Genomic DNA, 26,765 nt, shown 5'->3' on the forward strand with positions numbered 1-26,765 from the left:
CCAATGAGAGTGAGTTTCAATGTTGGACTGTAGGATTTGTTGATCTCGTTGATTTCCTGACCATAACGTTTCTGGCCTTCTAGCCACAATGAGCAACTTGGTACATGCTATATTGAGACGAGTCGAATACTTTTCTGCTCCTTTCCCGTGGAACCTACAGGTGGCGAATCCATATTTAAACATGATCCCGTCTGTTCGAATAAACATTAACTACAACCTTCCTCATTCAAACATTAAACAACATCCCGCAGATTTAGTGGCATCGCACTGTACATAATACACCTGTACCCCGCACTTAGAGCATTTCCCACGTTGCTTAAGAATCCCATATATCTGGTCTGTTGCCACTTCCACCGCTACAGTTTGAACACATTGCTGTTCTTCACTCGCTCCACAATGTCCCATAACGAACCAAGTCGTCTTCGTACCGGGGAGTTGGAAATTGGCTATACAGAAGCAGTAGAGCGTCATGCAAATAGACATGTCGTAGCACCCAAGCCTGTATCGCAACGCAAACTAGACTTCGAAAATGCAAGGCCGAGGTGGATGAGAGAAATGGCTGCGGAGGCCATGGGGGTGTTCTTTTTCGTGTAAGATTAAAGAGGCGGTCAGATGCAACATCAACTGACAGTTATCCATAGTTATCCGGGGATTGCATCATGCGCATCATTCTTTCTGAATCCTGGGGACCCAGGGCTAGGATCAATTTTCCAAATTGGTTGGGCCTTTGCAATTGGTATTGCTTTCGCTATCATGTATGTTGAACTGTGTTATCAGGATACGATCTATCATATCGTTTCAATCGCTGACACGCAATAGAACTTGCGGAAGTACTTCAGGGGGACATTTCAATGCAGCAGTAACGATATCTTGTGCCGTTTGGCTAGGTGTACGTTTTTGTGGTCTCTATTTGCATATCAACATCAGCTAATTCACCCCAGTTCCCTTGGAAAAAGGTTCCTCAATACATCTTCGCTCAAGTCTTCGGTTCTTTTATGGCAGCCATGCTTTTAGTTGGACAATACTACCCACAGCTAATGGAACTTGCTGCGGAGTATCGTGCTAAAGGCTTGAGTCTCAATTCACCAGGCGGACCAGGAAGTATTCTTTGCTCGTTTCCTGGAGCATCACAATCATATGGATATCTGTTCTTCATTGAATTTTTTGCCGACGTCTTCGTGGTATGCGGCAAAGACTTTTCCAAACATTGAAGCATTTGCTGACACCTTTTAGGGAATTGTGATTTGGGCTTGCCTTGACCCTATGAATCCATTTGTGTCTGCATCTGCGGTGCCATGGGTTATTGGACTAGGTTATGGTAAGCATAGAATCCACGATTGTTTTCTTCGGACTCAACAGTTTCTTGGTTGTTGTACACTTGCTAACCTCTTTTAGCAACAATGATCTGGGGTTTTGCGGATGTAACGATAGAGCTTAATTCGTCCCGTGACCTGGGTGCTCGCATCGTTGCAGCCATATTTTTTGGAGGCGATGCTTTCTCGCTTTATTCATTGATACCCATTCTCACGAGTATACCTGCCATGCTTTTTGGGACAGCATTGTATGAGATGATTCAGCGCGATAGCTTTGGAGTTATAGCCAAAGGCCATAATGTACACGAGAAAGGAGAAGAGGGTATCATGCAACATTTATCCAAGAACGGTGCTCTTGGTGGAAGTGCCAGTACCTCGGGATCGAGTATAGACAGTGAAGTATGGGATAATGGGAGAAAGAATGATTCTGCTGTATGAATATTCTGAGGGTCGATGAGGGTCGAGTCTTGATCATCCCTATATTTAATGAATAATGACAATGTATTTTGAGTAATAAAAAAATCCAATGTATTTCCAATCAATGTGCCATGTCTCGAGCATATGATTTAGTCGTTGCTGAACTTGAAGAGAGGAATTTCCGGCCTGAAATAACAGAGGAATGAAAAAAAATCGTAGGCTCCCAGATTATGGCTCAATTGAGATCGATTGAATTATGTGAGGTTCTGAAGTTATCAAAGGGTCCTTGATATCCATCCATTGGATCGAGGTAGGTAGGATGAATGTTAGATAAATCTAAGGTTGTAGAAAGTGTACTCTATCTAGGTTCTAGAAAAAAAGGAAAAAGATAACACGTGATGATCGTTTGCAGATTTGGCCGTAAACAGACAAGCGTATCATCTTTTGATAGTCCCGCTCCAGCTCCAGAAACTAGCCAAAATCATATCCAATTCTTGATTCGTTGTGTGCACGACCAAGACAATTACTTATTACACCTTGACGATCTTAAGAAAGTGCAATACTTTGAACGATAATGGGAAGGCCTCCGATCTGATACCCGACAGACTGTCATTCATGTAAAACAGTATCATCGTCAATTTCTACCTCATCAGTTTCATATTTCTACAATACCTTTTATGACTAGGTACCCCTCCTTTTATCCCGCAACTTTGAACTGCATATATTCATCTACGGCATCAACTCACTCAATATAATCCCTACCTTGGATATCTTCATCGCCCACCACCTCGATATACAGCAACTACTTCCGCTGAGTCTATACGCCCATACAATTAGAAGATGATATAGAAACATCGGTTTAAACTTTTTCTCAATCTTTATAATATTTAACAATTAATCTGATATCATGTTTCCAAATCGATCCATCGAGGATATGTCGTCAAGTATGGATATCGTTGAACCCGAAACGGGGACTGAAGTGAACGACAAACGCGAAGAAGCCAATATTAGAAATACATCACAATCACCTTCAAAAGCTCGGTCATTATCAGATGGCGGTCAACCAATACTTTCACCGTCTCCTAAATTCCGCGAACCAGAAAAGCCAGTCTCCAAAGATGATAGTTCCATCTCCGAAAGTCCGACAACACCAAGGCGACCTGCTGCACTTGCCCGAGGTCTTTCTTTGCAGATGCCACCAAAGGATTTTATGCCAGTAGGGTCTTCAGCATACATCAATCGAGTACCATTGTCACCAAAATTAGATCAATCACAAACATATGGGTCACCTACAAGTGTTTTGCCTAGACGATCTCGAGGTCTAGATTTTTCAAGAGCTGCAACAAACCTTCATCACTCCACACTTGCAGAGCAATCATCACCCGATTCGTCACCTACAATTACTGGCAGAGCTATGAATATCCCGAATAGAAAAAATGGATTAAGCTTTACCAGCGCTGGGGAAGGTTCTTTGTGGTCTCCCGCGCCAAATACAGAAAGAATGATGGCATCCAATTCGCTTGGCAGTGTTAACATGATGGCCTCCGATGATTCTGAAAGTAGTTCCGACAATGATGATATGATGGAATCAGACGACATCGACGACTCTATTATTACAACACCTCAAATTAGCAGAATTACAGCACCTTTCGGCGGGAGTTATAACCCAAGCCCTGGTGGCGCCTGGTCTGGACAATCCCCCGCAGTCAATAGTCTTATGAATTTCCAGTCGGCAAGATTAAGAAGTGGGAAGAGTCGCAAAGGATCGAGGAGTGGACCAATGGCCAGTCCAACCTCCAAATCACCTCCTACTATGCGCAATGTCGAAAGCAATTACTTTAACAGACCAAGACCTGTGGATAATTTTCGTTCGAGGAGAGAAAGCATAAGCTGGGCTGCAAATCAATTACATATATCAGGAAGTGAGAGTGATGATGCTGGATTGAAATCCACTCTAGAGAATGTGGATGGTATGCCTAGCACACCTGGAAAAGATGGACAGCGAGGGGTCATTCGCAGGGTAGTGACCAGGAGGGGAAACATGCTAGTATGTATACAATCCTTGTAAATCGACCTCTACTAACTTTTGATAGCCCAAAACAAAAGGATTCGCACGCATTCGAGCAGCTCTAGCTGAAGAGAGTGCACCAGTCGAAACCGAAGTTCGCAGAGAAGCAGAAGTTGTCCGCCAAACCCGCGAAAGTGATATGGATCTCGAACCTTCTCGACATCCCTCTATATCAACAATAGATGCACGCTCGTCACCGATAATGGGTCCAACACAGGATTCTCTGGAAGGCATACCCGAAGATGATATAATGGCTGATGCATCCAGTTCTCAACTATCTGGTAGCTTCAAGCAACAAGTTATTCGCAATTCTAAAGGCAAGGAATTCTGGGATTCTTTTAGTGATGATAATAATCGCACTCCACCTCCACCCAATTTCAATCATCGCGGTTCCACTTCTGGCATGAGTGAGGATTTATCATTAGAGGCTCACCTCTCGACGCCTCTTCATCCCCACCGAAGCAACTCTGATTCCTCTCCATCTCGATCCTCTACTCCTCAAGCATCCGAACCTATGCGTAAAATCACCCATAAACGTCGTCGGGACGATGATCTCGATCCTACAAGTTTTAAGAGACGGGCGGTTAGTCCTGGCATGAGCGTACACAATAGTCCGGTAATGCAAAGTCCGATGCAAAGGGATTTGGCTCCTTGGGGCTCAAGACCAAATAGTAACGGGGAGCCCGGAAATGGAAAGAGCGGATTGGGGAATGGTTCGGCGGGGATGGGAGGCAGGAGAATTGGGTTTCAGGGTATGGTAGACACTAATGATGGATTGATGAAAATGAGTATTGAATAATGGGTATATGGACAAGGAATACGGGGTTTAAAATGGATTGAGCGCGGACATTTTGCTTATACAATGGCTGGTTTTGGGGTGTTAATATTTTTAATGGGATCCAGTGGACCTAACTAGGATTGGAGGGCGTACATATTTCTTGCACGGCATATTCAAATATTCATTCTGGTGTAGAGGTAGCATAGGAGAATCTGCCTATAGGCGAAACTAGCGATGATTACTCATGTAATCCAATCATATTTTTACTCTATTCACTTTTTACTACCTGTGAAGCCTTGAATTTATTGGTGGTGATCTATACGCGATTATCTCATTTCAATTTCAAGGCTGTTAAAAATATTTGTTAAGTGAATAGTTATTACAAGCGAGTATCATATTGAGGGAAGTACGAGTGAGTAGCTTATGGGGACGACATGGTATTCTTTCCCAATTGAAGGATGGGGAGTTATAAGTTTGGACCGCTGAAGCAGATATGCAACGGAATATCTTTGAGATTTGACTCACAAGTGGTGATAGGTTAGTGCAAGAACCTGAGTGATAGTGGAGATTGGAAAAGAAGTAAGTAGGAAGTTGGCGATCAGACGAGCTGTTGAGAAGATAGTGTGTGAGAGGGATGAAAATAGATGAGAGGTAGGCGATAGGAAGTAGCTCAGATGTTTGGTATTTTAGGTGTGGAATACTTGTATTTAGATACATAGCGTGTACAGATTGATTCCAGTGGGTTTATAGGGATTTATAGGCTTGAGGCCCTGAAGTAGATGTGCAACAAAAAGTTATGGAAGGGAGATGAGCGGGTTGTGATTGGTGGAAGCAAGCGAGGAGAGGGTGAAATGTGGATTGAGTGAATGCGAGGTGAATAAAGGGAGTAAATATGGTTTGTGAAGAATCAGATGTGAAGAACCAGATGTGAAGCTAGATGGGATAGAGCGATTGTTCAAGGGGATTTATGGGGAGGTCATTGGTGATGTGTAATGAGTTGGGATGATAGGAAGTAAGATGGCGAGCAATGTGTGGAGATTTGTTGGAGTTTGTTCAAGGTATGGAGATGACTTTCAAAGAATTTGGGAAATGAGGCGATACTTGGATATCTCAAAGCTGAAGATTCACAGCAGATGTGCAACAAATGAATTTGAAAGGGGTGATGTGGTGCGTAAGCGAAGCGAGAAAGCAAACACCGCAGTGGTGAATTGAAGGATAGGTGTGATGTTAAAGTATCTTTTCTCTTCGCTATTCATCTTTCAAGATCACTTTCAGTCTTTGTGTACCTTTTGTAGAAGTTTGTGCCTTCAAACCACCAAGTTAGTCTGCTATAATATTTCAAAGAATTGATCAGAAAAATGGGATACATTAGATTTTTCTTATTTCTACTGTCTTTACTTTTGTCAAATGATTTCCATTGGGACACCTATCTCATCTTTCATCTTACTAGCTTCTGATCTTCTATTTACCCCATTTAATCTCCCACTATACCTCATGTATCAAACCTTCATTATCTATTATTCTTTTTCTCTCTTTTACCATATACACTCATCTTTATCCTGACTTTTTTCTTCATCACAAACACCGAGATCAAAGCAAATGATGAAGAAAGCTTGTTCAAGGGAAAAATTTTTTGAATCAATCTATTTGGGCTTTGCAGAGGGTATAAAGGAGATAAGCAATCGTCTTCCCCTTACTTACCTGGCTTCCAAGCTTTGTAGTTGCACGCTGATGACAGACAAGAAAGCCATGATGCAATCAAATTTTATATATATTATGAGCTCCCCATAAAGCATGATCAAATTGTAATCTTAATTTCCACAGTCTTCTGCACTCTTCACTTGCAAACATGGCATGTATGTAGAGGCGATTCCCTGAGGTCTTGAGCAGTCTCGCCTTTATTCCTGTCTGTACTTTTAATATTTACTAACAACATCGAAGCAAGCTCACCGGCCACGGGGAGAGGCATCGGCTCAGAAGATGAGTGAGTTCTACTAGATGCTACACTCAAACACAGCTAATAAGTGAAACAGTAGTGACAGCGAGCAGCAAGTAACTTCATCCGTTCTCTATGCTCTTTGCTAATTTGCAATTCAGCACATCTGAAGAGAAGTAAGTGGTGCATTTTGCAAGCCCCTCATTTTCTGAAGAGTCAATACTAATGATTCAGTCCGTTGAATATTGAAAGGTTGTAGATACCTTTGTTGACCTTTTCCTGTCTATTATCTTGAAAACGCTTATGCTCCTGTCCAAGTCACTAACTTAGATATAGTTTAAGGCGTATCGAGACGTTGTCAGTGCCTTCGCTCGAGAAGTATGACTGGCTGAGAATTCATTTCTGACCTTTGTAGGATGATAGAAGCCATTCGCAGGTTAGTGCTTTGGACCGAGTCTGGCGAGTGAATAACAAATCAGTGCTGACGCAGACGGCCTTGGATCCAGAGATGTAGTTCTTGAAATCCGGTAGGTCGGATTCAACCAATTGTTTGAAGAGGAAAGCTTTACATAATTGAATGCTGATGTTCTTGGCAATAGAATCACCGAAATACAAGAGCTGTACGTCTTTAAATTATCTGCTTGTAAGATGCTAACATCTCTCCAATAGCATGAGGGAGCAGAATATTCTGTAAGTTTCGAATATTATAGGGTTGTTCGCGTTCTTGCAGTAATTTGAGCTAATACATCATCATGTAGCAATAGCGCAACAGAGACCGCAAGACAAGAGGAGAGAAGAAGAAGAAATAGTTGCGGGGGTTGGGGTAAATGGATCGCCCTAGGTTTTCTAGCGTTGTTGGTTGACAAGTAAGTTATACTATACACACTTTAATTCATTGTAAGATCCCGACTTCTTACTAATCCAACTTACATACAGTATACTTGGTGCGATCAGCCTGGGAGTTGCCATCTATTGGCATAACAAAAAGTAATTGGGAACAAGTCGCATAGTTGTGAATATCACAAGTCTTCCTTCGAGGATACTCGTGAAAGCAGCGCAGATACGAACTCGCAGCGGCGGGATCGACACGCCAATGACATCCAGTTTTTCCAAACTCAGGAGGACCAGCATAGGCAGATGGTTATGTGGCAGATTTGAAGTGGCTGTCAATGTCATGATGTGGATTTCTCATTGAGAATGGAAGTTCTCCATGTTGAACAGGCTATTTGACACACCTAGGACGAAATAATTCATAAATTTATGGGCGGTGAATATTATTTACATGCACCTGATATTGTTTCTTTGATGGCTGTTTCGATATGGTTCCGCGATCATACAGCTAAGTGCATCAATCCTTTTGATGTCCATCTTCTTGAAGTCTCCAATATAACACATCGACCTCTTAAGACATGAACTCAAATAGTTGTACTACCAATTTTCTTTCTCATCTTCAGTGGAAGAATTGAGTTTTCAACCTCTCTTTGAATGGGTTTCAATGAGTTCAAATCAGAGTGATGAGCTTTTGTTTGACGTTATGTTCGACGAGTTATCATCTTTCCACCATTTGCAATGTGTGTAGACAAGTCAAGACAGACTGAATGGGGCAAACACTTAACCCTAGCTATTGTAAATCTGGTCGTCTCCCCGCCGTAGCACTCTCCTCTGCCAGGACTAACGCCCGCTCACTGCTCTTCGTTCCCACCCGCCGCCCACCACTCTCCACACCAAGCACTAGTCCGCCCCTTTCCGCCCCATGTCACACTTTCATACATATACTCTAAAACAGTCCTCCACCACAACAATAACACAACATCTTTGATGGTCTAACGGTCATGATTTCCGCTTGTCAATGGTTCATTGCAAGCCGCGGGAGACCGGGGTTCGACTCCCCGTCAGAGAGTTCATTCTACATAGAATTCCTCGAATCTCATGTTCAAATATCTTTTTCTAATTTTTTGACGCAAAAATCTTTTTTTTCGTAGGCGGGAAGTTTGGCGTGTAGCGGACCCCACTACTACCTTGCCGGAGCCTTTTTGCTTTTCTTCAAAGGTGGGGCTATCTACAGTGAATGAGAGGGGCAGGATTTTGGGTTAATGGTTAATGATAGTGGTTGATAGATAGTGAGGATGACGTTGATGTCGAAAGGTGAATATAATAAATAGATCGTTGGTGAATCATGAAAGGAAAGCGTAGCGAGAGTAGTCTTCTGCACATGCCGAAATGATTGGATCTTCTCGAAACTCTTGAGTCTCGATTGCTCTTTTACGCCGACAATAAATAACACAGCTAGGTAACAAAACTCTAATGTGAAGTTCTAAAAATATATTCAAATTTACCTATTTTTTCAATACAAAATCCATGATTCATTGTTGGGATAGGATGAGAGGGATGACTTCATTCCATTGTCGATTCTTGGCGATAGAAATCGTTATCAGGACCTTGGCTTGCAGGATGTGGCTTTCGCTATCAGGAACTCGAAGCACATGTGAATGATACATATGATGTGATGTGATGTGATGAAGTTTGGATATCGATGGAGGCATTCGATGTTTCGTATGAAGAATCAAGAAAAGCTTGTAGTGTCGGGTGAGTAACTCGTACAGTTAGTGAGTGAGCTTTCCATGTGAAACTCATTTCCGCGTCGCTTGATCTCATCATGATGGATCATATCATATGAAGAATGATTAATTAACTGGGTTTGGATGGTAAGATCATAGGTTGTACAACACATTCAATAAGTGATTCTAGATCTTTGCATGTTGGATTCTAGATTCGAGAATTGTGCAAAATGATATGATGTGGTGTGAAGTGGTGATGTGATTATATGATTATCCTTGCGACAACTTGCATTTATAGAGCAACTGATGTGCAGATGTGCAATTGAGGTATGTAATGTGAGCTAGCATTTTGCAAGAACGCGTCAATATACAGCCAGACAGTCTAAACTTTGGTTCAATTGCTCCTCCATGTGAAGATTATAATGGAACAGAGTGGTGATCTTGAGATCTATAGGTGTGGATGGATTTATGTGTTGATGTGTTGATGTGTTCGTGTTTTACTATGTGGATATGTTGGAGACTTGGAGTGGTGCAGATGCGTTGAAGAGTGTCACCGTCGCCGCTGTTCCTAGTCGAAATATGAAGACTGAATCTCACGTCTAGATATCAGTGGAAGGAATTATTCCGTACAACCTAACACATCGAGAATATACGAATAGAACTCATACTCAAGCACACCTATATCGGTGGCGGTGAGTCTATTTCCCGTTGTCTTCCATATCAATTATTAGTTCTCAGATCCTCTCGTTCAATAATTATCCATCGGGAAATCTCGAAATCTCAGATATCATCAATGCCAGGTACGGATCCATGAATCCACAATCCAACCAGCAAAGTTCGAGCGAAAGAATATGCACCAATCATCATCCAAGATTCTTAATCTCGTATGGATTCTTCAGTCCTAGTTTTTTTTAAGGCCCGATACAAATTACAATAAAGTGGCTCATGAGAAAAAGTGGTTATCCTTGAGCCTCATCCTTTTTTGTCACGCAATTAGACCAATTCGTCTCGAGTTCGTAAACTTTTCCAGGGGCGGGAACAAGATCAGAGTGTGACCCATGCATAATTGTGCCTTATCGCAGGATTTTCTGAAAGAATCAAGAATTGAATGGAGAGAAGTCGAGGTCAAGGTTCCATATCAGATATTTGTGGGTATTTTTCCCATGAGGCATTTTTGAAGTGACATTGGAGTGTGACTTTGGAGGTTGATCCATCCATAATGGGTTCTGTATGATATGTAGGATCCATATAGCCCTAACCGGCCATTTACATTTTCAGGTGTGGCAGCGGCACCGACCTAGGAAATGCGCAAATCCTACTCGAGCAGACATCTCTTTATGCGAAGTTGCGGAGTATATACGGCGTCGGTCTGTAGGTACTGATTAGAATGAGCGGCCTATTCTCGGTGGCGGAGCCCTCTAATGGTATCGACGAGACTCATGAGAGGTCGGCCATACTATGTAGTGTCGGTTGTTTAACTTTTGCTAGATAAAGAACGAAACGTGTGAGAAAGATTTGATGCAGGCGCTTCCGTCCGTGTCCACTGTCAAAGAAAGGTCAAATAGCGGAACTTGTCGAGCTTATTCCGATTTCTAGATGGTTAGATTTTTAGATTTTCATACAGAAAAACGTTCATAGTTTGTTGATCAGGGTTGGAACTTATTAGGTCGAAACAGTACAGTAGCGTCGAATTAGAAGTATGCATCTGAATCATCCTGAATCAGAACCCGCTCTTTACGACTCATCCTTATCGAATAATAGAAAAGGAGATTGATGCCATCGGTACTCATTAGCGTTTACAGTATAGGTACCCTGTTTTCAACTACCCGTCCCTCACAACCGATGATTTCTCGTTAAGCCGTCAAAGTTGTTATCATGTGGAAGTCATTCGATTTCTGAGATAAAGGTTATCGCTCATGAGGTTTGATCATGCCATATCTAGGGGATCTCCTGTCTCTTATCAGATGCTCACACCTACCCAGTATTCGCACCTCGCTCGAATCACCCCCTTTTCACGTGTCAAAGTAGAGCTAGTAGGTGCGTCAAGTTACATCGAGCTTCAGCACGTTTCGAAATGAGGTTGATCTGACCTGACTTTCATGAATACAGAGTACAGCATATGCTGCAGCTGTTTTGACGGGTTACCTTCCAGAGTTTAGACTTTGCCCTGCTTACTGGGTCCTTGCTACCGTAATGCTAGGGAGATACTCCTATTGATATCCACCTTCCTGCAGTACCCGATGTCGAGTCTTCAAATGTTAAATCTTTTAGATATACCCGGTACACATCCGAGGAACGGAAGAAAACTCCTTCAGCCTTGGGAATTATCCTGGGCTTAGTGTGCTGGGTAGCTAGGTTGGGTAGTTTTTATCACATTATCATTTGATAATCGAATATGCGCCAGTCAACCACCATCGATCAATCATATAACAGTTTGGGACTGTGACTGTGACGGTGACTGTGACGGTGACTGTGACGGTAAGAACCTCGGAAGTCGAAGAAGTATATATGGTTCAAGTAGCATTCACCATCATCGTTAGATCCAACTTGTGAGGAGAGAAAGTCCGAATCTATATTTGTGTGTCTGTTTGATTGAAAGTCTCCAATTTTTACGGATACGACCGTATCGGCACTTTGGAATCCTTTTGATACACGGTACACCAACGAAAAGAAAAGGGTAAAGAAAAAGTTCTCGAACATCAGCAAAAAAGTTTCTCCTAAGGTTTTCTCCTAAGAAGGTGACCCCCACTAGAAGATATCCACTTCATACCAAGAAACCGTAGCCCCTTCCGATTTGTGACGTGCGGAAGCGCCACTTTGATCTACTTCGTACCCACGCCTACCCAGCTTGAGTCTTGACTGTGTGGATTTTCGTGAATTGCGCCTGAGCCACTGGATTATTGACTGGTCATTGGATTATTGAAGTGGGATTGGGATTGGGATGGAGAGAAGAGTACGCAAAAGAGTACCTCGATACCGAAGAAAGGAGAGAGAAACAGAGATTGCGACAAATATACTAGTAACAATAGGGTAAGGACGAAATCTTTGAGATACAAAATACAAAGAAGGACTAACCTTAGAGGAAAGATAACTAAAAGAAGAGGTCATAATTTGTGATTTCTTTTTTCAATCTTTTTTATACTCATATGGTTATTGCCCTTCAATATACACCTGTGCAGTATATTGGCTGCAGAACAGAAAGAGCGATTCGCAACTAGCATTACCACTTTCACGCATTTCCTTGGTAACTGCTGTGGAAAGGAAGTCGCCGATACGAGTGGAGTATAAGTATTTCTCAATATTCGGAGCTCACTCCTTGACAACTTTGCACCAACATAATAAGCACACGAAACGGTCGGGGGATTCTGTCTTTCCTGCTGACGCCAAACAACTCCTGAATCATTATTTCTCATTTGGCATACGACCAATATTCGAGTTAATAAGACGTTATGCCTAATTTCTTTGGAGGCGTTACTGGAAGAGGTGTTTCGACACTTTTCGAGATACGGTATGTTATAATATATCTGCGATGTTATTCCCTCCTCATTTACTGACATTTTGCAGTCTTGACGAGGAAATCATCGTACTTCGAGGAGGTGAAAATGAAGCATCGAGTCAATTGCTCAAGGGATCAGTAGTTTTATGCCTGCCAGCTGCTCTGAAGGTAGAAGATGTACATCTTCGTATGACTGGACAATTGAAAGTTGGGTGAGTTTTTCCAAGGCATTTGGACATATGCAAGGGCTGAAAAACTAACTACCACATGCAGGTGGAATGATCAGCGAGTCACACCTACCGGTATTTCGAATAATCGAGTCGATAGAACTACTGAGATTTTCAGTCATAGATGGGCGCCGTTTGTGGGTGGAGCAGGGCCTGGTTCTTCCTCAAAGGGATTACTTTTACCAGCAGGAAATTATGAGTGGCCATTCGAACTCGTCATTCCAGGATCTATGTCAGAAAGTGTGGAGGGTTTGAATGACAGCCACATTATCTACAAATTGAAGGCAACAGTCGCTAGAGGAAAATTGGCATACGATTTACATGCTTGGAAACCGGTGCGAATCGTTCGAACTTTGGACCCTTCAGCATTGGAATTGGCTCACGCCATGACAGTTGAGAATGTTTGGCCAAATAAAATCGAATATCAACTGGTTATTCCACAAAAGGCCATAGTATTTGGTACTGCAATCACCATCGAGATGAGATTCACCTCCTTGTTGAAAGGCTTGAAAATAGGCAAGATAAAGTGTCATTTGATCGAAGTACAAGAATTTGTTCTCCCAGGAACATCTACGACTTCGGATAGATATTGGAAAAATTCCAGAGATGTGGATGCTTGGACCTTTGAACTGAATGAAGAAGAGCATTATCAAGATATGCTTGACGACAGTGGGCAAGATGGATTCAAAATGACCGAATTCATGCCACTGCCAAAAAGATTGAGCCGATGCATACAAGATGTGGACGTACATGGTATCAAAATTCGCCACAAGGTCAAATTCAACATTGCATTGCACAACCCAGATGGGCATATTTCAGAGGTATGACTCCCTTGTCTTCAATCCATGCAAAAAATACTGATCAAATATAGCTCCGCGCAACGCTACCAGTGACAATCTTTATTTCTCCCAATATGCCATTAACTGCCGAAGGTGCTTTAGTGGACCAGACACCAACAACCAATACTCAATCAACTGCAGTATCAGCACATGCACCACCTCTTTATGGAGAGCACGTATTAGATCAACTTTACGCCGACATGGATCAATCTGGACTAATGACCCCTATGCCACAATCTGGAATGAACACTCCGTTCTACGCCCAGTCTCGAGCAGGTTCATCAGAGAATCTATCTGCCTCCCCAGAATCTCATCATCCTGCAGGCGCCGTTCCCCCTGCAGCATTGTCATCTAGGCTTCAAAGTTTAAATACCAATTTAAATTCTGGCAGGAATAGCTTTTTAAGACGATATGGAGGATCTGGATCCGGAGGAAATACTCCTCACCATAACGATGATCACCAAGGAAGCTATTTTGATTCACACCATGGTCATTCCGCTTCTTCAGCAACTGCCAGAAGTAATCCTCTTAGCAGACGAGGAAGTTTTAACGAGGATCATCACCCAGATGCCACTAGTACCACGATGAGCAGCGGATACCATACTCCTGAACATTTGGATTACAATGAAATGGGAGATTTAACCAAAGTTCCTTCCTATACTACAGCCCTCAAAACCCCTGTAAGAGGAATGAGTTATACCGAAGCACTGCCCAATTACGAATCTGCCATCTCAGCACCACCGAGTCCGACATTACATGCAAGTAGTGGCTCAAATACACCGCATGAGCACCCATTGGACGGAGGTCATTCTCATTCACACTCACACTCAAACTCAAATTCCCATTCCCACGCGGATACGCATAGACACCACCACGGACCGGGATTTTTGAGAAGAAACCCATTCTCCAGCATGGGATTCACACCGTTGCATCCACCATCACATGCACATTCGGGGGAAGCAGATGAAAGGAGGAGATTGCACTTGTTACAGCATAGAGATAGGGTACATTAAAAGAAGGAAGATTGGATAAATTAATGGAATAGACCATCGGAATGGAATGCGAGATCCAAGCATCTTTTGGCGCAGGAGGGTTTTGAAATAGACTTGGTACATTGGGAATTTTGGGGGCGTTCAGCTTGATACCTTTTGATGAGATACCGTTATAGAAGCGTTAAATGCTGGAAGGTTAGACAATGCGAGGAAGAGGCTGCATTTATAGTATTAATATCCTCCCCGCTCTCGCGATTAAAGAGCGATAGTTCCTCTTGAATACATAAATTCAACATTTTCAAACTTGACAAATTTCACATGATTCAATTGGCTGCCACAAGATGAGAACACCAGAGGTATTATCACATAATGAACTTGTCGAATTCCGAACTTGTAGAACAAAATTCGGCTTACCGAAGTAATACCGAACACCTAGGTACACATTCAATCAGACGTGGTGTGTGAAATCCGAGAATATCAAGAAATGGAAATGGAGATGGAGATGGAGATATTACAGATGAGAAAGGATTTTTAAATTGAAATCAAGACACCTAGGACGGTCATACATTTGATCTCTAATATCTTGAGTGAATTCAACTTCTTACTTTGCCTAATGGCGTAAGCCGATCCCGAAGTCGCGTTTGAGAGATCATCCACGCTCCAAGCTCCAAGCTCAGAGACCTCGGGAGTCATAATATCACAACAATCACAACATACCTCGCTGAATTTCTCTGATTCGAAACTGTTAAATTCGTTTTACTTTGAATCTACGGTATCCCTCGATACAATTCCTAATACCTTTGGGATCCAAGTCTCTAGAGTACACCTTGATTCAGAACTCACTCGATGCCCTCGTATCTAACATAGATATCTACACAAGCCGGGGCCCATCACCCATCGAAACCATGGCGCCCACAAATCGTACCCTTCTCCTTCGATCCTCCTCCCCATCCTCATCGTTACGATCACCATCCGAGTCTTCCTCTGCTTTCCGCGACCAAAAGGCCCGTAAACAAGATATGATCCGCTATACCTCCTACGCCTCCGCCATCCTCTCCTGTCTCTGCGCAGGTTCCATCACCGCTTATTCGCTTTATGGCCATTTATTTCAATCGCGATTGCATTATACGCAATTACAAGTCAATATTGTTATCATCGCGGCGGAATTGGCAATGTATCTGCCAGTGCCGGTGTTTGGATATCTATGCGATCGGGTTGGACCTGCGCCACTGTCTCTCGGGGCGGGAATTATGTTTGGAGCTGGATATGGATTGGCGGCACTTACATACAAGAGTGGAGAGAAAGACATAGAGGGTTATGTGACGGAAAGAGGATGGCCAATTATTTGGATGGTGATTGCATTCATGATTATTGGAATGGCAACGACTTGTATGTATATTAGTGCGGTGACGGCGTGTGCGAAGAATTTTGGGAAGTCGAAATATAGAGGCCTGGCTCTTGCATGTCCAATTGCAGCGTTTGGGTTGAGTGGAATGTGGCAGAGTCAGGTGGGGGAGAAGATATTGTATGAGAGGGGGAGAGACGGTCAAAGGGGAGATGTTGATGTGGGAAGGTTCTTTTGGTTCTTGGCTATTACACTTCTTGTGGTGGGAGTTATTGGATGTGGATTGTTGAAGATTGTGGATGAGGATGAGTTGATTGAAGAAGCTGTTGAGGAATTGGAGAGGAGTGGGTTACTTGGGGAGGAGGAAGGGTATACCAGGAGAGGATATGGTACTTTGAATGGAGAAGAGCGAGGTGGCGTGGATGAGGAGGATGAAGAAGCGAGAAAGAAGACTTGGTTATTAAACGAGGAAACAAGACGATTTCTGAAAGATCATACGATGTGGTGGTTAGCCATTGGATTCTTCTTCGTCTCCGGACCAGGCGAGTCGTTCATCACGAATTTGGGCACAATAATCGGCACGCTTAATCCACCTACAATCCACAATCCTACTTCCGCAGCAACACATGTTTCAGTTGTTGCACTTACCTCAACCATCGCTCGTATCCTATTTGGTACCCTCACCGATATACTGGCTCCGGTTCCTATAACACATCATTTCGGTTCTCTGTCAAATTCTTTCGCCTCTCTCCCACCACAACCTAGATCTCGCTTCACGATATCCCGTATAACGTTCCTTATCTTGTCCGCTCTCCTAATCCTCTTGGGTGATATCCTACTGGCTGCAGGAATTTGCCAAAACCACGCTGACCGCTTTTGGATTATTTCTACTCTCATCGGATCCGGTTACGGCGCTTTATTCTCCCTGACTCCTTTAATCGTGACGGTTATCTGGGGTGTTGAAAACTTCGGAACCAACTGGGGAATCGTAGCAATGGTGCCAGCACTAGGTGCTACGCTCTGGGGTGTGATCTATAGCCAAGTCTACCAGAAAGTTGCCGAGGGATTATGGAAGGAATTCCTTGGTGATGGAGTACTTTGCTGGGGACAAAGCTGTTACGCGGGGACTTTCTGGGGAATGGCAGGGAGTGTGGGTGTTGGAATTGTATTTTGGGTTTGGGCTTGGAAGGGAAAGAATGGGTGGAGCGATAGGGGAGTTGTGGTATAGATTACTCATGTGGAAATCTGGACTCGTGTGGGGGTTTAGACGGGATGGTATACGGAGTAATGTATGAAGTTGAGAGTTTTGATATAAGCATCTAGCGTATGTACTCATGGTATTAACAAATCGGCATTGGGTTGGTTATTGAGGAAGGGAATGATAAATTGTGCATATGACCTTTCGAAGGTATACATAGGCGTCTGTGGTTTGGGATTAGTATTATTTCATTTGGTCTGGTTTATTTGTTGGGGTGCACTACACGGCATTGTTTTATTTATGTACCTATTGAACAATCGGGAGCTTTGCATGGAATGTTCTTTGCGTATTGGGCATTTTCTGAGTTGCGGTTTGTGGATTATGGGCTAGATATCCATTAATGATATAATTCTCGCCACTATAGGGCTTGGAAAGATGTAATGGTATGAGTGAATAGTTGGTATAAATTAGTGGGACTTATATAGCATCATGCTTTTTCACGAAATCTCATCCAATAACTTGAGTCATCTCTTCTCCGAATCTGAATTCGCCAGCATCAAAGTAACGACCTCCCCTTCTCTCTCCCTAACTATTATAATACCACCCCTCTCCTCTTTCTTCTTCATCCACACCTCACCATCAATCGTCACCACGACCTCTCTCACCAAATTAATCCCTTCGCACACCCCCTCTTTAAACCCCGAGGATCGGTACATCATGATCACACCCCGCCACATACCAACTAGGTACAGGTGGAGGCGAGGGACAACATGAATTCCCGTTACATATCTCCGAATTTTGAGTATGATGCGTCTTTCGCACTGTCATTACCACTTCTCTTTATCGCGAAAACACGGGACGGGAATGGAGTTATGGTTTTGCAGGGGGTGGGAGGAGGAGTGTATGTGTGTCGGGTGCGGAGAGGTACATTTGCGATTTTTGAAAATTTGATTGTGCATTCTGTTGGTGTTGAGGGAAATAATGAGGAGTATTTTATTCATTTGAAGTTTCTGCTGGTATCCATGTACATACATACATGTGTGTAATGTCGATTTTTCCGAAATCGACTGCTCACATCGGAAGATGCGGTTTGCAAGTTCTGCATGGGATGGAGGGAACCAACTGGTAAGTAGGTAAGCTGACGTACATACATATGCAAGGCATACGCCACAGCAGGGCTGAGATTTCAAGAGCAAGGGGGCTTCCTTCATCCTCGATGATTACATCTTTGTTCTTTTTCCTTTTGTTTTTCTTTCCCTATTCCTATTCTCTATCTACATACTCATATTTCCTCTTCCGCAATTCCATACACATATATTTCGCAATACAACACAGTTCAACACAATGTCTATACTCTCACATTTCTCCCTCCCGACTCGACGAGCGTTCCGCACCGGTTTGTTGACGGGCGCGTCGGGTTTCCTAACACCTGCTATTATGAATAAATGGGATGTTTCGGTGCTGCGGGCTGTGTTTTATGTTTTGATTTTGTACACGGTGTTTGCGGGTTGTGAAGCGGTGGGTTATTGGATGGTGGAGTGGAAAGATGTGGGGAAGGAAGAGGAAGACACAGACAAACGAGGAATAGAGGCAAAGAGAGAGGCAAGGGGAGAGAGTGAATGAGAAAAAACCTCTCGAGATTTGGTAGGGGATATAGGGGAAGGTGAGAATAGGAGAGTGGGAATCGTCTTTGATGCTAGTGGTTGGGAAGGAAGATACGTGGGGAGCTAGGAGCTTTGTTAATCACTATTCAACAATTGAATGCTCTTTCTTTGCTACATGCAGAGAAGTTTTTAATGTAGAGTGTTTGAATGTTACACTACACTCCTTCGAGTCTTGAGACCCGAGCTAGCTACCGAAGCGAGAAAATAGTTATGCCACCGGAAGTACTACTTTCTGTATCCATTCCTGCCTATGGAGACTTGGATAGAAAGAGATATTTACTTACCTGGAATATGGGAGTAAGTCTATGGAATAGAGATTCAAAAATTGAGAACTTGAGAGGATACGGGAAGTAGTAGTTACGTGAAAAATGATTGAAAGCTGAGATGGAAAAGATAGCCGAAATAGCGGACGCAGAGGAGTGAAAAGGGATGTTGAAAGAGGATTTACTTAAACCTTCGACCAAGGAAACCAAGATCAAGGACAGCGCAAAAATGAATAATGTACACATATCAAACGTCATCATTTATGATCGACCTGAAATAGAACATACACAAAAGAAATACAACAAATAAAATTCAATCAACCTCCACCCCACTCAATAGGGCAGTAGGAAGTGTTTTCTTCATTCCAATATTTACAATCAAGATACTGTTCTAACTATAATACAATGAATCTATTCCCTTCTTATATATTTGCTTTCTTGTCGTACGTCTCCAATTTGAGGATGACGTCTAGACATCTAAATTTCGCACTCATCATCTTCCTCTCCACCTGCATCCGTTGCATCAGTTGCAGCAGGAGCAACCGAGCTAGCAATCTCGGTTGAAGAAACTTCACCACCTGACCCACCATCTATCGCACTGTTAGTCAGTCTATGCAGAAAGGCACTGGGAATAATAGTCATTCTGCTTTACACACGTACCGGCAGAGCAAGACTTTCCTCCGGCGCAGTTACCATACAAAGGGACTGAGCCAGAAGATGAAGCAGCGGTTGTAGTAGCTGGTTTAGCGGAAGTAGCAAGAGTAGAGCTGGATTTTTGGGTGACAAGAGTGGTTTTGCTGGTGGCAACGGCAGCAGCTGAGGAAGAAGCTTTGCTGGTAGCAACGATTGCTGTGGGAGAGGCCTTGCTGGATGTAGCAGCGACCTTTGAGGAGGAAGCGACGGCGGTTGAGGTGGCTACTGCGACTTTTGAAGAGGTGGTGATTGCTCCGTGGGATGCGGAGGCTGTAACTGAAGATCCACCGCCATTGGCCATGAGAGCGGAGACAGGAGTTCTACCTGGGAAGAAAGAGGTTGGGACGGTTGGGATAGGAATGCTTACGCTCACGGCGAAAGGAGTAGCCAAATCTTGGGCCATGGTAGAGGCTTCGTAGCCGGTTGGCATAGCGGACCAAGATTGAGTTGTAGTGTAAGCGGATGGGGAATCGGTGTCGGCTTTAAGACATCCTCCTGAACCGTAAGCATTTTGGCAGACGTATTTTCCGGTGCTGCCGGAATCAGCTCCGATGGCAAAGTCAGTGATGGTGATATTTGTGCACGGAGCGGTGGATGAGCAGAGGAGGTTGATTGGTCCACGTGCAGTGGTGCTCTCACACGTTCCCTTCCAGTTGTTGAAAGAGAGGTTCTCGTAGATGACTCCATCACCGGCAGCTTTGCTTGCTTGAGTCCAGGCTGCGTTAATGTTTAAACTGTAGGCGTTCGAGCGACCAATGAAGTTGTTGAATTGACAGTCAGAAACGGTTCCGCTACCACCGTTTGATTTGATCATGTACATTTGGTTAGATCCATAAGTGTAAATATTGTTGTAGATGATATTGGAGATGGCAGTGTCTGCTCCGAGAGATCCCATACCACAGCCTCCTGAACTGTTACAGTAGATATCTTCAATGAGAAGGTGATCGGAAGGATTCTATAACGTGATTAGGTATTTTAGAAAAGCTTCATTGGAAAAAGACTCACCTTGACAGTAATACACTCATCCTTGTTAGTCACTTCAACATCATGAATCCAGATGTTTGTTCCCCAAACATCAATACCATCAAGACCACCCTCGTCACCACCACGAATGATCATGTTGTAAACCTCTCCGCTCTCGCAAGTATCAATGGAGAAATGGAATGCAGGGGCATCGACTAAAGCAATGTCGTGAATGGAGAAGTTTTTAGCATCGAAAAATCGGAGGAGACGTGGTCCATAAGTCGAGTCTTTGTGAAATTCATAACCATAACCTTGAATAGCACCTGCAGAGGTACTACTGTACATCTCGAAATCGCTAGTGTGTTTGATCATGATCATGTTTCCATCATCGCTACCAACACGATAAATGATACCATCAAGCTTAAGTGCCCATGCCGAACCTCCGCTGAGTGTAATCCAAGTACTCATACCATAATCTCCAGGTGGGACATAAACTGTTTAAAAATGAGCTTTCAGTAAATGGAAATGGATCTTGAACTGTGTACCTGTTCCACCAGTCTTGCAAGCAGCGAATGCAGAAGTGAGCGCCGGGCCAATATCTGAAGTCTTGCTTGCCTTTCCACCATAATCCAAAACACTACAAATTTTTGTGGCTTTAGATTCTCTTGAAGTCAAGGGGCCAACTGAACCAGTCAATTGTGCTGATACTAAAGCTGGGAGGACAATTGCCGCGAGGGCTGATAATGTGCTGATTTGCATTTTGCAAATAATTTGAAAAGGAATGATAGGAAATTGAAGGAATGGAGAATGGTAAAAGTTCAAAAATAGAAGTGAACCCCCAAAAGAGTGAAAGGCAGACAAATCCGCGTTTAGAATAGAAAAGAGAAGTCAAAGATAGAAAGCTTCAAGAAACATTGAAAGATCTGGAACTATACTTGCCTATATGTACCGAATAGGTCTACCATGTACTTTTTACTCGCTCGAGTATATGCCATGTCCATGTTATGCTATTCCTGTGTAAGGAATCAATCGATAACTTGGGGTGGGGAATTAAAGGGACGATGCACCTGGGTAAGATCAAAGAGATGAGCATGATGAGGATCATGGAAATCCATGTTGATGAAGTCAAAATCACTTTGCTGTAGCCAATTAAAGTAGTATTTAGATTAAACAACACTAGTTGTTTGAATGTGGGATTGAAAGAATGTTCCTACCGACGATTTCATATATCCGAGGGGAAATGTGGTACTAATCTTTGAATATATCTGAAACTTTGACCCGCCAAAAAGCGGTTAGATGCCATGGCTTGCTTACCTCTTTCGGTAGCGAGGCGATTAGATTTTAGTTCTTGGTGTTCCCCTGAATGCAGGTACGACACAAGTTCCTAGGGCTTCTTGATTGTTAGAGTGTTGCTGCTTTATATAAAGCTCCTCCTTTGCCAAAGTTTGTCAGTATAGAAGATATGTTGTGCAACTTGTCTGTGTGAGGAAAAGGAGGATTGATTCGATATGAGATCAATCAAACAGCATTGAAAATTAGCTTGACAAGTTGACATAGGTACATAATTGGTGGCGGCTGTTGTAAAGCTTCCATCCCAACAAAAAGGAGTAGTTGTCATTCGACAGCCATGTTTCGTGTATATACTTCCGACGCCTAGACCTGTTTATACCCTGTGCAGCATTGAATATGTACGAACCATGACATTATTGACAGCCCTCTTGGGTCAAATGATCAGACGGCATCTTTTGTTTCTTCCAAAGAGAGCAATATCTAATCTGTTTCCCCGCTTCGATGATCTGCTCAAGACTCAAGTATTGGAGTTGACTGTGGGCTTTCTCGTATGAATATCGGTAGCTGTACGAATGTGAAAAGTCCGAAGGCTGATCCATAAAATTCTCACCTAGAGTATTAATAGCAGTATCAAAAGTTTGAAGTTTTATTGATGTTCTTTTCACAACGATGTCCATAGTTTCTTGAGAGCATATCTGAAATTCAAAGAATTTCTACTTTCGCTGCTATTACCCAATAAGGCGATCGAGAGGAGCAACAAATTAAGGTTTCCTTGCGAGCATTTGATGTATTTTCCGAGATTAAAAGCGGTAGACCAAGTTGTGGAGGGATGTTGATGGCCTTCGAGAGTCCCTGAGACTCCGCAGCAAGCTCTTGCTTGGAAGTAAATTAGCACAAGCACGATGAAATGGGTCTGTACAGTAAAATATGTATCGCCAATGTGTACAGGTATATAGGTAGTATCTCTTCGAATGAAGAATGTCTTGTCGAAAATGAAATGGAAAAGAAAGGGGTTCATTCTTTAGGTTCGTTCTTTAAGTTCGTTCTTTAGGTTCATGGAAAACCTGGAAGGTTGCGAATTCATGATACATATCAGATGTGAGATTGGGTGTCAGAATACTATATATTAATGTCATATTGATGATATCCATGGATGGATATCGTATATTGAAAAGCAAAAAGTTTATCGCGAGGCCATGAATAACTTGGAAACCTTGGAATTTCAAGATACTGTGGCTGATGCGGGGTCACTTAATAATCGTGGCTGATGATCTGTAACCTGAGGCTGTCTAAATAATTTTTGGCAGACGAAGGGCTTTCAATAAACGCGACTGTCGATTTGAACGCGCTGGTCAGGGAAGAAGTTTGTCCAAATATTCTGCTTTTTGTTTGGTTTGTTCGATACCTCTGCAGTTTGTTTCAGCACTCTTTTGATATAGGAAACCTCGCACATCTTCAAACATGGCGATGAGTAAGTTTTTACCTGCTGTCACCGAGCATATGTCTTAAAGAGCTTCTGCTAACCACCCCGCTATGTAGATATTGATATGTCACAGGGTAAGTTGTATCTGTACACACCACCAAATCGCCCTGGAAGCTTACAAGAAATTTATAGCTTCTGTGATCAAGGATGAACAAGGAAGACCTTTCATCGTTGTTAGAGAGTAGGGATTTAACTCTTTCCTGCCGAAAGTTCAAGTACTGATGAGGTTATAGTCAGGGAAAGAAAAAGAGACAACATGGAAACGAGGCAGTCAAATCACATATTCTCGCAGCGAGGACAGTAGCCAATATTGTCAAGACCTCCCTTGGTCCCCGAGGCCTCGATAAGATCCTTATTTCTCCAGATGGTGATATTACAGTCACAAACGACGGTGCTACCATCTTGGGACAGATGGAGATTCAGAACCACGTTGCAAAGCTTTTAGTCGAACTCTCAAAATCTCAGGATGACGAAATCGGTGACGGTACAACTGGTGTGGTAGTTTTGGCCGGTGCCTTGTTAGAACAAGCTGCCGAACTTATCGACAAGGGAATCCACCCCATTCGTATAGCTGATGGTTACGACCAAGCTTGTGATATTGCTGTTGCGGAGCTGGATAGAATTGCCGATACTATCGAATTCACAAAAACACAAAAAGAGAATTTAGTTAAGGTTGCAAGGACAAGTTTGGGAAGTAAAATCGTCTCCAAGGCCCACGACCAATTTGCCAACATTGCCGTTGATGCTATCTTATCTGTTGCTGATTTGGAGCGTAAGGATGTTGACTTTGACTTGATCAAGGTTGATGGTAAGGTCGGTGGATCTCTCGAGGATTCTTTACTAGTTCAAGGTGTTATTGTCGACAAAGACTTCTCACACCCTCAAATGCCTGATGAAGTTCGAGACGCCAAGATTGCTATTCTCACATGTGCATTCGAACCACCCAAGCCAAAAACCAAGCATAAGCTCGACATTACCTCCGTTGAAGAATTTAAGAAACTACAAACATACGAAAAGGACAAGTTTACCGAGATGGTTCAACAAATCAAGGATACTGGTGCCAATCTTGTTATTTGTCAGTGGGGATTTGATGATGAGGCAAACCATCTTTTATTACAAAGTCAATTACCAGCCGTGCGATGGGTTGGAGGACCAGAGATAGAATTAATCGCCATTGCAACAAACGGTAGAATCGTACCAAGATTTGAAGATTTATCAGCTGAGAAACTCGGAAGAGCTGGACTAGTCAGAGAGATGAGCTTTGGTACTACCAGGGAGAAGATGTTGGTCATCGAAGAGTGTGCAAACACTCGTGCTGTTACGGTCTTTGTTAGAGGAAGTAACAAGATGGTATGTTGTACAAGAATTCGACATTTGTATCGTTACTAATTGGTTAAACAGATCATTGATGAGGCGAAACGCTCCCTCCACGACGCTCTATGTGTTGTTCGTAACCTCGTTAGAGACAACAGAGTTGTTTATGGTGGTGGTGCTGCAGAAATCGCATGCTCATTAGCCGTTGAGGACGCCGCTGTTAAGTCACCTGGCCTTGAACAATACGCTATGCGCGCCTTTGCCGATGCTCTTGATGCTATCCCAATGGCTTTGGCAGAAAACTCCGGTCTCTCTTCCATCGAAACCCTTGCCTCTGTCAAGAGTAGACAAGCCACCGAGAAGAACACAAGATTAGGTGTTGATTGTATGCAAACTGGTAGCAATGACATGAGAGATGCTTTCGTTATCGATCCATTGATCGGTAAAAAGCAACAATTGATGTTGGCCACTCAACTTTGTCGTATGGTATTGAAGATCAATAATGTCATCATTGCTGGAAACGATGAGAATGAATTTTAGAATGGAAAAATTGCCATAGTAAAATAGACTAGGGTTCCATGATTCAATAGATTCATTTAAGCGCTTCAATTTGATACACCTATTAATGACAGGAATTTTGAGGCTATCGCCGTTGCTAGTTGAATGACCCTGATGTTGCAAGTGTTTTTGTGGCTCACCTATCATTAGGGATAGTTGCGAAGTGAATAGCTTAGGTGGCCATGGTTACCTATGAATTTACTACACGGGCAGCTTGTAAGAATTGAAGTTTGAAAACGTAGATCGACGACTGGTTAGTTACTTCCTATCTTATTTGTGCTCGCATATTCCATATTCGCAGCTTCCCATTTTGAAATAAACAGCAAATATATTGCGGGTAAGCTAACATCTGAACCTTCCCGGATACAAACGAAGATGGAATCAGAGACGTTCACACTTTACTGCATATCAATCAAAAATCAACAAAAACGACGCAAAGTCTCAACCTTTACAACTTTTTGCATTTGCCTGCGATTTTACATACCACTCTACCTACTCCATTGCCGCAAAGTGATTCCAAATAATACTTTCCTGGCTACCACTTTGTTTACTCCTCATCCCAAAGAACTACACCTAGTACCCACCTAAGCTCTCCAAGGGAAATTGATATTGATTCAATCATATCATCTCTTCTTCGGCCCATTACACATTCATACTTCACTGCTACCTCTCACTCACTTGCTTTTTTTTCAATCTCTAAATGAGGATTAAAAGGGCAACTGGTCCCGGGTATGTACCTCGTATGATTCACAGTCTGAGCCTCATCCGATACTTTATTACTTATTTCAACTACATCAACTTTGATAAAAAAAAATGAATATTGACTAGGACAACCAATAGGATTTTATAAAATTCTTCACAACAAATCCAGAAAACTCTTAATAGAAACTTCATTCAAGGAAGAACCACAACTTGTCCTTATTTTATTCCACTTTATCGACAGTCAAGGCCAAGTGCATTCACTTAACTCGGAAAGTAGCAACCGGCAGTGCAAACTACAAAAGAAGTCCATATGCAAGACCAATAAAAACGACATAATTATTCCAAAGCCCCCTTCTCATCCAGCATTTGCAACTTGCAGAAGTCTTTACTCCTCACGTGGAATTTCTGCCTAGTGTCATTCTTTCCCCCTAGCTTTATTTCTCGGCACACTTCGGGTTGCACACTTCGGGTTGGGTTAGTAGGGAGTTGAGACTTCTTTCTTCATTTTCATACTTCTTCCATCATACATATAACTCTTCAGATACTCCTATAACAACGATATCCAGCAAGAAAGAAGACTCTTTGAAAGTAACTTATCTTTCAAGCAAAGTGTTATTTTTTTCATCACGAATTCCTTTAGGATACCATAATTACTCTGAGATTGATAC

At 42.8% G+C, this 26,765-nt stretch overlaps 6 protein-coding genes across 6 annotated transcripts; 5 read left to right on the forward strand and 1 right to left on the reverse strand.

Annotated features, from left to right (window-relative positions):
* Positions 1–396: 396 nt before the first annotated feature.
* EAE98_007082 (uncharacterized protein) lies at positions 397–1,751 on the forward strand (the record flags this gene model as incomplete). The annotated part of the gene is made up of 6 exons (XM_038954705.1): positions 397–590; positions 642–755; positions 820–889; positions 942–1,181; positions 1,234–1,318; positions 1,396–1,751. The coding sequence occupies 6 exons, from the start codon at positions 397–399 to the stop codon at positions 1,749–1,751; spliced, it is 1,059 nt and encodes a 352-aa protein (XP_038808847.1).
* An 886-nt stretch (positions 1,752–2,637) lies between these two features.
* EAE98_007083 (uncharacterized protein) lies at positions 2,638–4,597 on the forward strand (the record flags this gene model as incomplete). Its single annotated transcript, XM_038954706.1, has 2 exons — positions 2,638–3,777; positions 3,824–4,597. 2 exons carry the CDS (start codon positions 2,638–2,640, stop codon positions 4,595–4,597), a joined length of 1,914 nt encoding a protein of 637 aa, XP_038808848.1.
* A 7,922-nt stretch (positions 4,598–12,519) lies between these two features.
* EAE98_007084 (uncharacterized protein) lies at positions 12,520–14,645 on the forward strand (the record flags this gene model as incomplete). Its single annotated transcript, XM_038954707.1, has 4 exons — positions 12,520–12,578; positions 12,635–12,778; positions 12,840–13,614; positions 13,665–14,645. The coding sequence occupies 4 exons, from the start codon at positions 12,520–12,522 to the stop codon at positions 14,643–14,645; spliced, it is 1,959 nt and encodes a 652-aa protein (XP_038808849.1).
* Positions 14,646–15,529: 884 nt separating this feature from the next.
* Positions 15,530–17,197, forward strand: EAE98_007085 (uncharacterized protein; the record flags this gene model as incomplete). Its single annotated transcript, XM_038954708.1, has 1 exon — positions 15,530–17,197. One exon carries the CDS (start codon positions 15,530–15,532, stop codon positions 17,195–17,197), a length of 1,668 nt encoding a protein of 555 aa, XP_038808850.1.
* A 2,170-nt stretch (positions 17,198–19,367) lies between these two features.
* On the reverse strand, positions 19,368–21,653 carry EAE98_007086 (uncharacterized protein). The gene is made up of 4 exons (XM_038954709.1): positions 21,296–21,653; positions 20,793–21,244; positions 19,755–20,742; positions 19,368–19,684 (listed from the first exon to the last, which is right to left on the reverse strand). The coding sequence occupies exons 1-4, from the start codon at positions 21,507–21,509 to the stop codon at positions 19,572–19,574; spliced, it is 1,767 nt and encodes a 588-aa protein (XP_038808851.1). The 5' UTR covers positions 21,510–21,653; the 3' UTR covers positions 19,368–19,571.
* A 1,723-nt stretch (positions 21,654–23,376) lies between these two features.
* Positions 23,377–25,507, forward strand: EAE98_007087 (uncharacterized protein). Its single transcript, XM_038954710.1, has 5 exons — positions 23,377–23,511; positions 23,580–23,597; positions 23,656–23,704; positions 23,757–24,873; positions 24,925–25,507. Exons 1-5 carry the CDS (start codon positions 23,502–23,504, stop codon positions 25,375–25,377), a joined length of 1,647 nt encoding a protein of 548 aa, XP_038808852.1. The 5' UTR covers positions 23,377–23,501; the 3' UTR covers positions 25,378–25,507.
* Positions 25,508–26,765: the final 1,258 nt, after the last annotated feature.

The sequence above is a fragment of the Botrytis deweyae genome (genome assembly GCF_014898535.1).
Source record: "Botrytis deweyae strain B1 chromosome Unknown BDEW_016, whole genome shotgun sequence".
NCBI classification, from domain to species: domain Eukaryota; kingdom Fungi; phylum Ascomycota; class Leotiomycetes; order Helotiales; family Sclerotiniaceae; genus Botrytis; species Botrytis deweyae.

Excerpts from the sequence above, each read along its gene's own strand:
- EAE98_007086 (XM_038954709.1), bottom strand. The coding sequence starts at position 21,509 with ATGCAAATCAGCACATTATCAGCCCTCGCGGCAATTGTCCTCCCAGCT. Across the intron at positions 21,245-21,295 it reads TTGCAAGACTGGTGGAACAG|TTTATGTCCCACCTGGAGAT; the intron begins GTACACAGTTCA and ends ATTTTTAAACAG. Across the intron at positions 19,685-19,754 it reads AGGAAAGTCTTGCTCTGCCG|ATGGTGGGTCAGGTGGTGAA; the intron begins GTACGTGTGTAA and ends ACAGTGCGATAG.
- EAE98_007087 (XM_038954710.1), top strand. Across the intron at positions 23,705-23,756 it reads CCTTTCATCGTTGTTAGAGA|TCAGGGAAAGAAAAAGAGAC; the intron begins GTAGGGATTTAA and ends ATGAGGTTATAG. Across the intron at positions 24,874-24,924 it reads TTAGAGGAAGTAACAAGATG|ATCATTGATGAGGCGAAACG; the intron begins GTATGTTGTACA and ends TTGGTTAAACAG.